Source organism: Balaenoptera borealis, assembly GCF_965194805.1.
Source record: "Balaenoptera borealis genome assembly, chromosome: 1".
NCBI lineage: Eukaryota > Metazoa > Chordata > Mammalia > Artiodactyla > Balaenopteridae > Balaenoptera > Balaenoptera borealis.
In genome coordinates this window covers 182,587,126-182,600,785 of record NC_138860.1, presented here as the reverse complement: position 1 = coordinate 182,600,785, position 13,660 = coordinate 182,587,126, and the positions used below count along the sequence as shown (strand labels likewise).

General features: G+C 46.4%; 1 protein-coding gene across 5 annotated transcripts in view; it reads left to right on the top strand.

The window, feature by feature from the left end:
• The first annotated feature begins 2,525 nt into the window (after window positions 1–2,525).
• FHAD1 (forkhead associated phosphopeptide binding domain 1) overlaps window positions 2,526–13,660 on the top strand; it is a 147,013-nt gene continuing 135,878 nt past the window's right edge. The window contains exons 1-3 of one of the 5 annotated variants that reach the window (XM_082380985.1): window positions 6,817–7,182; window positions 9,131–9,258; window positions 11,115–11,221. In XM_082380985.1, the coding sequence (XP_082237111.1) occupies window positions 9,162–9,258; window positions 11,115–11,221 (204 nt within the window). In that variant the 5' untranslated portion in view covers window positions 6,817–7,182; window positions 9,131–9,161. Of the gene's footprint in view, window positions 6,038–6,816; window positions 7,183–9,130; window positions 9,259–11,114; window positions 11,222–13,660 lie in introns of those variants that run through there. The other 4 variants (XR_014241652.1, XM_082380982.1, XM_082380984.1 and 1 more) reach the window with 4 other exon arrangements.

The following is a 13,660-nucleotide window of genomic DNA, read 5'->3' as shown; positions in this document are numbered from 1 at the left end:
GTACCATACTCTTCTCTCCCTGCTCTACCTCCTGAAATCCTACTCATCCTTCAAAACTCAAGTCAAATGGTTCCTTTTTTCTCAGCGCCTTTCCTGACAACCCCACCCTAAGCCCTACCCCAGGCAGAAGATACCTCTCCCTCCATCCCCAGGTCCCTCTGACCCCCCCGATGAACACTCAGCCCTTCTGCTGAGGATTCTAATTACCCAGCAACATTCCTGTCTCCCCTGCTTCTTGACCGTGATCCAAATTCAGACCCAGATTAGAAGGGATGATATTTGAGGCTTAAGTTTCAAAAAACAATCAGTTCTTAGGAGAAGTCAGAAAACATGGTGAAAGATGAGGATTTGGGTAAGGGATTAGAAAGAAAAGAACAGTTGTTCCGGGGAAAAGAGAGGGTCTATGTGGAGTGCAGTGAGGAAGGAGGAAAAATTGGACATATTTAGACCAAACGAAATGATTCAGAGGAAACCCGAGAAGAAATGTCTAGAGAGGCATGAGGTTGATCTGACTGGAAAGGAATATAAAAAATGTGTGACGGGAATGACCCAAAACAGCAACGACAAAACGCCCAAAATAGGTGCACTGTTCACATGAGAAAAGAATGCAGACAGCAGCAAGACACTGAGAAACCTCCAGAAAACAAGAGAGAAGGTGACAAAGGATGAGGTCATCTCAAACCAGATAAACTGGGAGGCTTTCTATTGATTGAACGGGGTTTTTCAAAAGCTAGGGCTCATGTTGGCTTGCCACTGATGGAAACTCAGGGCACCGAGGCCTTCTGGAATTTTCTGTTCAACAGACAGACACAGGGAGGGTCCCAGGAGACCAGGCAGTTGCTAGTTGTACCAAAAGAGCTACCATGGGTCAAAGGTCAAAACAAGTAAAGTGTCAGTTTCTGAGCCACCCCAGGCAAGCACTGTCTCGCTTTTTACTTCTAAGGACCATGGGACCTTGTCCACAGTTCCCATGCCTCCTACCCCGGGACCAATGCTTTCTTCATGTGATAAAATACCTAAACCGGACAGTATCCAATCACAGCGGCCCTTAACTTTTGTTGGGGACATATCTGGTTGAGGCTCTGGGCCCTCTTCCCAGAAAAATGCACACAGCCTCAGACACAATAAAGTTTCCTTCCCGTTTAAGCAGCTTATACCCGCCCTGGGGCCCATCTCTTGAACAAGAGTTCCTAAACTCATTCACTTAATCAAAAAAACATTTATTGAGTGCCAGCTACCTGCCAGGTACTGCTCCAGGCACCAAGGATACAGGGATCCTCGCCTCATGGAGTGGACCTTCCAGTTTGTATTTGAGCCCTCAGATGATCAGAATGTCTGGCAAAGCAGCCCGGGAATTCAGTGATTCTGACATGGGGCCAGAATTAGGACCTGTCTTCCCAAGGAGCCCCAGCTCAAACACCCCTTCTGTAAGGAGAGAGGGGAGGAGTGTATTTAAAGCATGTGCTCTAGCTGGGAAGCTCATAGCCCGCTGAGGGAGTGTAGAGGGTACCTGCGCTTTGGAAAAATGTTTGGCAGAATCTCGTAAAGCCGGACGTATGTGTGACGCAGAAATTCTACTCCTAGATATATACCCAAGAGATATGTGCACATGTGCATACCAAAAGGCATACACAACGGCCCCCAATTATCCCTGGTGTTCACACGTCTGTGTCCCCTCCCCTTGAGAGTAGGCAGGACTGTACCTTATTTCTAATCAGTAGATGCCGCAAAGGCGATGGGGATGTCACTTCTGTGATTATGTTACAGAAGATTGTAACTTCCATCTTGCCTGGAGACTCTCTCTTTGGACTCTCACTGGCTTTGATGAAGCAAGCCACCTTACGGAGAGGCCCACATGGCAAGAAACAGTGCAGGATCTCTGGCTAACAGCCAGCAAGGAGGTGAGGCCCTCAGACTAACTAACAACCCTCAGGGAACTGTATCCTGCCAACCACCACATGAACTGGAAAGTGGATCCTTCCCCAGCTGAGCCTCAGATGAGACCCCAGCCCTGGCCGCCTCCCTGATTGCAGCCTGGGAGAGACCCTGAGCAGAGAACCCAGCTAAGCAGTGCCAGGATTCCTGACCCACAGAAACTGGGACATAAGTGTGTGTTTTTTGGAGCCGTTAAGTTTGCCATAATTTGTTCTGCAGGAATAGATAACAGAGTGTAATGCAATGCAGCAGTGAGAATGAATGAACCACAGCTACATCAGACAACGTGGTCGAATCTCACATAGTTGAGTGAAAGAAACCAGGCAGCAAATGGAATCTGTAAGATTCCATTTACATGAAGTTCAAAAACAAGCAGAACTAATCTATGATTGGAAGTCAGACTAGCTGGAGTGGGGTAACCAGAAGGGAGCACAGGGAGACTTCTCGGAGGGGCGGGGGCGGGTGGTGTTCTGCTTCTTGATCTGGGTTCTGGTTAGGGTGGGTGCATACACTTTGTGAAAATTCTTCAAGTGTACACTTATCATTTGTGCTCTTTTCGAGATGTATATTATGTTTTGGGAAAAAAAGACAGTATGCTGGAGTCAAACAGCTAGGGTTCGAATCTTGGACCTATCACTTACAAGATTTGTAACTGGGCAAGTTACTTGACTTTTCTGAGCCCGCTTCTGTAAAATGGGTTGGGCTAAGAATTAAATAAAACAGTGCATGGCATAGCGGCTGGTACCTAACAAGCCTCAATAAATATTAGCTAGTTTGGTTAACCTCATTCATAATGGTTCATTGTTAATCTCAAAAAACATAAGTAGTGGAGGTTGATTTGCTTGGATACCTGGAAGTCGAATTTATGGAGTTGTCCTGCAGGCACCACCCCACAGAGACCAGCTGGATCCTCAGAATCCCTCTAGCAGTGATCAGGGGAGGAGCTCAGCCTGCCTCTGACACCCACACCCAGAAAGCTCCCTGGGCAACAAGCAAGATGATATGGGAGTGTTCAGAGGTCAAGTTTGCTCTGGGTTGGGACTGAGACGATGCAAATCAAAGTCCTCCCCAGGATGTTTGTGATCGGGTTGAGATGGTGCTGTCCTCCCATATCATCAAGAAGACAACAAAAACAAACAAACAAAAACAGACAGCAATGCGAACATTCACAGAAGGAGTCTGTGGTATCGGGCACAGTTTAGTACTTCACACATATTCACCCATTTGATCTTTACAGTCAATGCTGTTATTACCTCCATTTTACAGGTGAGAGAAGTGAGGTACAGACAGAATAAAACAAACAAACAAACAAAACCAGGCCCATCAGAGGTGGCATCGGCACCCTTCATCTGCAGTTTTCAAACAGAACATACAGACTGACCTCCCTGGCAAAGCTTTGATTTGCAAGAGATGAATGTCCCAACCAGCCTTGTCTCTATCTGAGAAAAAAACTGGGTGTCTTCTCATTTTCTGACAGGGGAAGGGGGTGAGCACAGCTGCAGAAGGCCTCAGTTACCAGCTGTTATTTTGTGGTTTGAATTTATTTTTGTGAGCCTGTGTGTGTGTATAAAAACCTGCATTTCCTTAGTCCATAGGGTCAGGTTATTAATGGACTGTGGAGCCTCTAGTGGCCCTTTGCTCTCCCATCTGTCACCCTACTCAACAGCTTAGCTACTTCCTGCTCTTCAAGCACTCTCTCTCTCTTTTACTCTCCCTTTCTCCTGTTCCAGCTCTTTCCCTGGCTCTCTCTTACCCCTTAAAGGCTGGGCAAGCTCCCTACCTCTTCCGGGCGGGAGGCCAGCATTCATTTCTTGTTGGAATGCAGGGGGCAACACGCAGGTCTGGGGAGGGGGCACAGTGGATGGGCTCTCCCAGTCAAGGACAGCCCAGGGAAGGTAACTGCGGCCGAATGAGATTTTATGGGGCAGAGGTCCTTCAGGAAAGAAGCCCAGTGGGTGACAGGAGAGGTCCGTGGCAAGCCCCAGCTACCCCCTCCTGGCCTCAGCCCCCTTCCCCTCTTGCTGCAGGCACTGCCGAAACTTCAGGACAGCCGGAAGCCCAGATTGTTCAGGGCTGGGGGAAAGCAGGTGGTGAGCATGGGTGTCTCATGGTTGTGACACCTGTCACCTGTAGTCCCCGGGGAAAATACCGTCCCGTCACAGTCATCTAGATTCAAATCCTTTTCTGGCTGCGCCACCTTGGGCACATACCTCCATGTCTCTTGAGCCTTATTTTCCTGTTCAGGGGGGAGTGATTTGATAGAAATAATACCCATCACGACATTTTTGAGTGCTTCTCTGCAGAGCTCACCGTTCCAGGTGTTTCACACACACCTACTGCCCCAGGTTATGGTGAGGATTAAATGAGATGATCCACGGGAAGGACGGAGACAGTGCCCCGCAGGTGGAAAGCCCTGAGTTAACATCACTCGCTCCAGCATTATGAGGACAGCTGGGAATGACGAAGCTGGGACCTGAACCCAGGCCTTTCAGGCACCAGCGTTCTGATGCTGATGGAGATACAGTAACAGCCTTGGTAGCCACCCAGAGCTCAATAAGATTGGTTGATTACAGGCATCACCAAGGAGCCCATATAATCTAGAAACCTCTTTTTTTTTTTTTTTTTTTGGCCATGCTGTGGGGCTTGCAGGATCTTAATTCCCCCACCAGGGATTGAACCCGGGCCACGGCAGTGAAAGCACCAAGTCCTAACCACTGGACCACCAGGGACTTCCCCAGGCGCAGTATTTTTCACAGCCCATCACTGCAAAGTACAACTCTCACTCAGCCCAGGACATGCTATTATAAAGCCATGAGTTATTGGGGTATTTTATTTTCTGTTTTTGAAATTTAAGTGGATGACATGGAACTGGGTTTTAAGATTTTCACACACCCTTTGAGATGACTGTGGCATCCTGTGGGGAGCGGCGGGATCCAATCAAGATTTGGCAATTTCTGCTCCAGTGAGCCTGAATGTCAGCTTTGTTCTCCGTTTAGTATTTCCTCATTGAGAGATGGACTAATGACAACATATGCTCTCCCAAGCCTATCAGGGGGCCATGGGCTGCTCCGGCTCCGTAGGGTCTGGCTGGCAGTGAGCAGGGTTCTGTGCTCATGTTGATGACACTGAAGACAAGCAGGGAGATGGGGGTGGGGCCAGGGAGGGCCATAGCTACAGAAGCCTAGGTCCTGGGGTAAGGACAGTTCAGCTCAGCAGCTCAAGAGGTAGGAGGCAAGGCTGTGGGCGGGTGGCAAGGGCTGCCCCTGTTCATTCATTCATTCATTCATTCAGGCACTGTTCTAGGTACTGGTGATACAGCAGTGAACAAAAGAGAAAAAAAATCCCTGCCCTCATGGAGCTTAAGTTGGGGGGCAGGGGGGAGTTGGGAGTGGGGAGACTGACAACAAATAAGATAAGGAAACTAAATAAATAGCATGTTAGAGGGGTGGTAAGATGAAGGGACGAGCAATAGAGTGAGGTGTTTATTTTGTTTCGTTATTCATGTTTTTTGGGGTTTTTTTGTTTTTTTTGGTGGCGTCACGGGGCTTGCAGGATCGACCAGGGATCGAACTGGGCAGTGAAAGCACCAAGTCCTAACCACTGGACCGCCAGGGAATTCCAAGACCATTTTAAATAGGGTGATATTTGAGTAAAAATCTAAAGGAGCTGAAGGAGATCCCTGGGGGAAGTGCCTGGTAGGGAGAAGAAACAGTAAATGCAAAGGCCCTGAGGCAGAAATGTGCCTGGAGAGTTGAGCCTGACCCTCTCTGTTCCTCTGAAGTTACCACTCAGGGCCCCGGCCTCTGTGGTCACTCCTCATACTTTCCTAGGGTCTTTCTGGTCGAAGGGAACTAACCCAGGCAGAACCTTCCAGGCTGACTGAGGGCCTGGAAGAGATTTCTAGGGACAGGTTCTGGGAGGGCTCTGTGATTCAACTGCAGGGTTGAATAAATCCTGGGGTTTTGCCAAGCTTTTAACAAATGCACAAGGAATTTGCAAGAATGCAACAAATTCATTCCTGGACCATGCTCCAGACCTGCTTAATCAGAATCTCTGAGGTCTGTGCCAGGGAATGTGCATTTCTAAGAGCCTCTAGGCATTTGTGAGTATCTTTACCATATATTCCATCCCATATCGATCTCCATGATTTTTCTCTCTTATATCTTCTTCTAATTGACTAGAGTAGAGTCTGCCATCTTTCATCTTTCTTAGATGAATATTTTGAGTTTGTCTTGGGGCACCTTGTCAGTCATTTCCCGCCAGGGAAATGAGGCATTCTGTAGGCAGTCAGCGGGGCTGTTCTGCTCCCAGGCAGAAGGGGTTGATCTGAAAAAGGTGACATGGGGTGAGGGGAGATAGTTGGGATTTGCATGTCTTCTCCACACGCTCCATCCCCCCAGTCCCGTGCGCGTGGTGGGGGGTCGGGGGGCTTCTTAAGGATCTGATCCAGTTCAACACTGGGGCCACCGTCTGACACTTGTAGGGACTCAGGTGATGTTTGTAGAAGTAAAGAACACATGAATGAATAAACGTGAGTTTTGACAGGGAAGGACAGGAACAGTAAGGTTGTGGGCTTGTAAATACCCTTTCCCTAGCACGTGGAAGAATCTTTCATTCTTTCAAAATTGTTCCTTCCACCCCACCCATCTCCCATCTCCACCCCCACCCCCAGAAGTGATGGTCCCTCCAGCTTACTCTATTTTCTCCTCCGCAACAGAGAGAACTAGAGATTCGGGTAGGACGGGGGTACTAACCTCCAAGCGTCTCGTGGTTCAGCTCCATTACCCTCCCACGCCTGACCACCCCCTCCTCAACGCACCTAGCCTAGAGCAAAGGTCAGTAGGAAGGATTCTTGAGTCTGCTCCTTCCCCGCTGTAAAACTTTAGGCTACTTCTGTGAACACTGAGCCTGTTTCCCCATCCTTGAAATGGGGCTGGGGACCTCTAGGCGGCAGGTCGGGGAGGGCTCGCAGCGCTGCAGCGGGCTGTAATTGGCCGAGTGCTCCCCGCGCACCGCCCCTCGCCCTCTGGCGCCGCGCATGCCACGCCCCTCACCAGCTCGGCCGGCCGGGCGCCGTTGCCGTGGCGACGCGCGTACACAGGCCGGGCGGGCGCTTGGGCTGCGGGCCGCTGGCTGGAGACACCGCGGGAGCGCGGCCTGGCGGCCTCGCCCAGAGCGGGCCCGGCGCCTCCCGAGCGGTCAGGGCTCTCGGCGAAGGACGGGGCGTGGGCTTCTTCCTCTGGCCAGGTGAGAGCGGCACGCGAGGAGGCGGCGGGCGGAAACCTGGGCCGGAGGAGGCCAGCCCTGCGAGGTCAAGGGCTTTGGGGTAGGCGGGGGACCCGGCCCCACCCGAGTCCGAACTCCCTGATCCAGGCTCGGGTCGCCAGGAGCACCCCAGAGAAGGTGCCCCAACCCCAGCCGTTCCTTCCTAAGTGCAGCCCCTACCTCGCCCCCCGAGGTAGCCGGCACGGGAGCTTTAGGCCTCTCCTGGGCACCAGCTCTTGGATGTCCTGGAGGTATAGCTGGGATTAAGAGAGGAACCCCTGTTTCCCCTGATTTATGGACAACACCCACCCAATGGTCAGACAGACAGACACACACACACACACACACACCCCGCCCCTTACCTGTACTCTCCTTCTTTAAGGAACTTTGAGGCCACTGTAAACCTCAAAAGAAAGTTTGCTCCTATAGCCCAATTCTGAGCCATCCGAAGTGGTCAGGGGGGATGCAGATACTGTGCCTGGTGCTCCATGGCACTGAGTAAGAACGAATTCACAGAGCTAAACACATTCAAATTACTTTTACAGTGTTTTCAGGCAAGGAAGTGATGCACAGGGCAAAATTAAGGTGGAGAAATATTGTCCAATCCAAAAGCTAAAGAGATAGAATTTAGGTTTTCCAAGGAGTCATCAAAGATAGATACTGACAGGAAAAATGGAAGGTAGTTACTATCAAAGTTTCCTAGCCAGCTGGCTGTACTGACTTGCTTTGAGGTGTCACTTGTATATTCATTCGCTCAGCAAGTGTTTACCAAGCACCTACTATGTGTCAGGTGCTGCCCCCCCCACCCCCCACCCCCTGTCCTGGAGAAAGGGTAATGCACAGAACTGGCAGGAACTGCAAAGGGTCTGACGTTTTACTCTGTTTGAAAGTAAGTTAGCCTGCCCAGCTTATAGTTACTGGCAGAAGACAAGAGACTCCTGGGCCAGAAACAAAGAACTTTATTACTCACAGCACAGCCGACATAACAGGCAGCCAGAGCTGCATATGCACATTGGTTCCGGTTGCCCTGAAAGTCCCTCGGGGTGGTGCAGAACAGCCAATGTGGATGCTGTGCCCACAGTGGGTCTGTGTCCCAGGTAAGGAACTCCAAACTTAGGAAACCGCAGTCTTTGAAAGGGGCTGCTAGCAAACCTGCCCAACTTTTGCCCCAGAAGGAGCTGTTATCTTTATTATAAACATTACCTATATCCTCCCAGGCTGTTTGCCACACAAGCATCCTTGGAAAGTTAGTGCAGGACAAAATCTTTCAATGCCTTTGCTCTGAAGATGGGTACAAACACAAAATACCCATGAAGAATCGCTTCTTAACAAAATCAACACAGTTCTGGTTTTCCAGGAACATATATCTTAGTGAAAGAGAAACAAGCAGCAAACATAACTAAATAAAGGAACAAGAAAATGTCAGAGAATGATAAGTACAAGGAAGGAAACACAGCAGGGGAAAACTAGCAGGGGAGTAACATGACTGAGGGTGCCTTTAGCCAGAGTGGTCAGGTGGTTGCCCTGAGGGGGGACATCTGAGCAGAGAGAAGACCCCAGCCTTGGGGACGTCTGGGGTGAGAGCTAAAAGACAAATATGCACATGATCCAAGTTTAAGTTTTAGATTAGTGGCGTTTCCTGTGGTTTTCCTGCAGAAGAGACATTTCTTGAAAGTTTACATTTTAGATTAATTAGACTTGAATGTGTTGCTTGATAACATGGTCCTCTGCAATTGAAGATTAATAACTGAAGGCAACAGAGCATGGTTCTTTGGGAAGAAGAAATGTCTTTTCCCCTATATACATGACAGCGAACTTAATAAAATTTATTTCTCATTATATGAAAGCATCAATATTTGTGGGACATCCACAGGCCTCAAAGTTTACAAATATAAACTATCCTGCTTATTTTTATTTCTCTTACCCCCAGGTAGGGTCTCGTCTTCCTTTCAGAGGATAGAATGCTGGTTTCAAGGACTTTCTTTTATTACATGTCCCAAGTGTCAGCAGACAGTGCAATTCCCCCACCCCTACTCTGCCCCACCAGCAACAATGGAGGTTTGTACACTGGTTACGTACAAAGGCCCAGAGTTGTCACACACTTACTATTGTGTGACCTTAACTTCTCTGAGTCTCAGTTTCCTCATTTGTAAAGCAGGATAATACTGACACCTACCTCGCAGGGTTGTTCTGAGGATGAAAAGAGGCCATGTGTGTAAAAGGATAGCCCAGTGCCTGGCACTTAGTAGGGATTCAGTGATGAAATGATGATGGAGGTGTTGATGGAAAGCAGAGCCAGACGGGAGATCCTCTACGGTCACACCTAGATGATTTTTGTTTTTATCCACAGTCTAACAACTTCACACTTCAGTGACCTTTCAGTTGAAAAGAGACTTTTGGGACTTCCCTGGTGGCTCAGTGGTTAAGAATCCGCCTGCCAATGCAGGGGACACGGGTTTGAGCCCTAGTCCGGGAAGATCCCACATGCCTCGGAGCAACTGAGCCAGTGTGCCACAACTACTGAGCCTGCGCTCTAGAGCCCGCGAGCCACAACTACTGAGCCTGTACTCTAGAGCCTGCGAGCCACAACTACTGAAGCCCACGCACCCTAGGGCCCACGTGCCACAACTGCTGAGCCCGCGTGCTGCAACTGCTGAAGCCTGCACACCTAGAGCCCATGCTCCGCGACAGGAGAAGCCACCGCAATGAGAAGCCTGCACACTGCAATGAAGAGTAGCCCCCGCTCACCACAACTAGAGAAAGCCCACATGCAGCAACGAAGACCCAACATAGTCAAAAAAAAAAAAAGGAAAAAAAAGAAAAGAGACTTTCTTTGACATGGCATTGAGATGGATCAGAATTCAAATATCATATGAATTATCATCAACATCTTGGAACCTACTGAAGTCACTGAAATTTTTATGTTTTAGAAAACATGTATAAGATTTACTTTGAAATGCATTAAAATATAAAATGGATAGATGGGTAGATATGTGATAAAGCAAATATAGCAAAATGTCGATTGTAGAATCTGGGTGGTGGTTATATAGAAGTTCACCATCCACTTCTTTCAACTTTTCTGTGTGTTTGACATTTTCATAATAAAATGCCAGGAAAAGAGATGTACAGAGTCTTGACCGTACAGCCAAGCTATAATCTTGATATTTTGTCTTTGGAAATCATTTTTTTTTTCAACCTAAATATATGAAGGAATGCTGTGACTTAAAAAGATAGTATCTTCTACTGCCCATTTCCTTGATGACTGACTCTTCCACCCTTTAAGAAGCTCTGTAGAAGTTGGGGTTCCTTGAGTCAAAGTTCAGAAGCCCAAGATTAATAACAGTCATAATCACAGTAGGACAAATGGGTGTTTAGTGTAGCAATCACCATTCTAGATGCTTCACATTTAATCCTCACAAAACTCTTTAGGATACAGAGTATTATTAGCCCCATTTTACAGATGAGGAAACAGAGGCATAGAGAGAGAATAAGTAACTCACCCAGAGTCACAGAGCTAGTAAGTGGTGGGTTAGTAACACTGAGTACTTGATTCTGTCAGATAACTAACCCCAAACTAAGCTTAATGGGAGGTAGAGAGCAGTTATCAGTGGAATTCAGATTTGTTTGGGGTTTTTTTTTTTTTTGCTATTGCTTGTTTGTGCTCTGAGTTACATAAAGGATGTCCTCTTGTTATCAGAACCAAGCTCATCTATGCCGGATATCGCTGTTAAAAGGACAGTTTTAAAAATGTACGAATTATAATTGTGATCATTGTTAAATCCAGCTATCCACTCCTACCTCTGCTGACTTCTCCTTTGGACATTATGTTGTATTTCATTCATTCTAAATATGATATTGAATAATTAGAGGACTGTATTTTTCTAACAAAATTGTTTTCTGAAAACCTTTTATAGGTAAAGCAGAGAGTATGAAAGCCTATCTAAAGAGCGCAGAAGGCTTTTTTGTCCTGAATAAAAGCACTACGATTGGAAGGCATGAAGATTCAGACCTTGTTTTAGAGGTAAGACCTCTTCCTACCCAGTCCCCGACCCTCCCTACCCCACACGCCACCAAAAGTCCTTACTGTTCTGTGGACTCCAATCTCTTCTAAAGCACAGCCTCTGGCTAACAGTCCCAGCCTTCCTCGGTGGGCCACCAGTAACCAATCCCCGCATGTGCTGGGTCTCCCTGGCACATGTGGTTAGAACGAGCACAGTGCAAAGTGCGATGGGCCCTCTGTCCTTTGCTGACTGTGTCTGCAGTGTCCCACCCTGATGGGGCGGTTTGGAAGGTGGGCGTAGAGCTGATGCTTGACCTTTACCTGCTCCGCGTCTGGCAGCCACGGCCACCTGAAGTGCCCAGCTTGAGCAAAGGCCTCTCGCCCTTTCCAGAGCTTCTGGAGACTGTGGGCCCCTCGGAGCCCTCCTCCGCCCCCGCCCCTCCAAGTAGTAAATCAGGGTAAGCCCCGGGCGTGGCCTCAGCGCTCTCTCATTTCATTTCATTCTCTGAATTACCTGTGGCTTGGTCCACAGTCCCAGCTCATTGACAGCCAAGGAAGTTGGAAGAAATTGTAAGTAAGGAATTATAAAAACAGTGGCTTTTGAGCCTTTTAAAATTTTGAAAGGGATGAAAATATTGAAGCAAAAAGAGAAATGCAATGGAATCCCTTTTGACTGTGAAAGGGAGACCTCTCTCAGACTTCACTCAACAGATTTTTTAAAACTTTTTTATTTTGAAATAATTATAGATGCACAAATGGTAGAGAGAATGGCACGAAGCGTGTGTGGAGTTCTGTGCCATTTTATCACGTGTGGATTTGTGTGTGGCCATCAAGATATAGAAGTATTCCATCATCAGAGATGTCCCTTGTGATACTCCTTTTATAGTCACAATTCCTCCTCCCACCGTCGTCCCCACGCCCTGACAACCACTAATCTGTTGTCCGTCTCTATAATTTTCATCATTTATGTATGACTTTTGCGATTGATTTTTTTTTTTTTACTCAGTGTAATGCCCTTGACATCCATTTAGGTTATTAGCTTGTTCTTTTATTGCTGAGTAATAGTCCACGGTATGGACGTATCACCTATGTTTAACCATTCACTTTTTGAAGGACATTTTGATTCCATTTGGGGCTCTCACAAATAAATCTACTATAAACATTTGTGTACAGGTTTTTGTGTGAACATAAGTTTTTACTTCTCTGCGATAAATGCTCAGGAGTATGATTGCATGGATTAACATATATGTTAATATATATTCGGTTTGTAAAGAAACTGCCAGGCTTATCCAGCGTGGCTGTACCATTTTTCATTCCCACCAGCAATATATGAGACACATCTTCACCAGCAATTAGCATAAACACTGTTTTTCATTTTAGCTGTTTTAGTAAGTGTGTAGTGGTATCTCATCATAGTCTTAACTTGCATTTCCCAAATTGATAGTGATGTTAAATGTCTTTTCATGTACTTATTTGCCTTCTGCATATCCTCTTCGGTGAAATATCTCTTCATGTCTTTTAAGCATTTCTAATCAAATTGTTTGGTTTTTTACCATTGAGTTTTGAGAATTCTTTATGTATTTTAGATATGAGTCCCTTGTCAGATAGATGGTTTGCAAATACTTTCTCCCATCCATAGCTTGTCTTTTCATTCTCTTAGCAGAATATTTCACAGAGCAAAAGTTTTAACTTTTGATGAAGTCCAGGTAGTTATTTTTTTTCTTTTATAGATCATGCTTTTAGTGTCATGTCTAAGAACATGCCACCAAGTCCATGACCCTGAGGATTTTCTCGTATGTTTTCTTCTAAGTGTTTTATAGTTTTATGTTTAAATCTATGAACCATTTTGGGTTCACTGTTGTTTATGATGTGAGATTTAGGTCAAAGTTCACTTTTATTGCATGTGGATATTTAGTTGTTCCAGAACCATTTGTTGAAAAGACTATCCTTTCTCCATTGAATTGCTTTTGCAAGTTTGTCAAAAATAATCTGGCCATACTTTCTATGGGGGCTATTTCTTAGTTCCCTATTATGTTTCATGGATCTGTGTGTCAATCCCTCTACCATTATGACACAGCCTTGATTACTGTCGCTATATAAGTCTTAAATCAGATGGACTGATTCCTCCCACTTTTCTCTTCTTTAAAAAAAATTTTTAACCTATTCTAGTTTCTTTGCCTTTCCATTTCCATTTTAGCGTAAGCCTGTCTATACATACAAAATATCATGCTGTAATTTTGATTGGAATTGTGTTTAATCCTATATATCAATGTGCAAATAATTGATATACTCCTACATTGTCTTCCAATTCATGAGCATGGTATATTTCTCCATTTATTCAGTGTCTCTCATGAGTGTTGTGTAGTTTTCAGCGTACAAGTCCTGTACATGTTTTGTTAGATTTACACTTAAGTATTTCTCTCTTTTTTTTTTTGACTGATTGTAAATGGTATTATATTT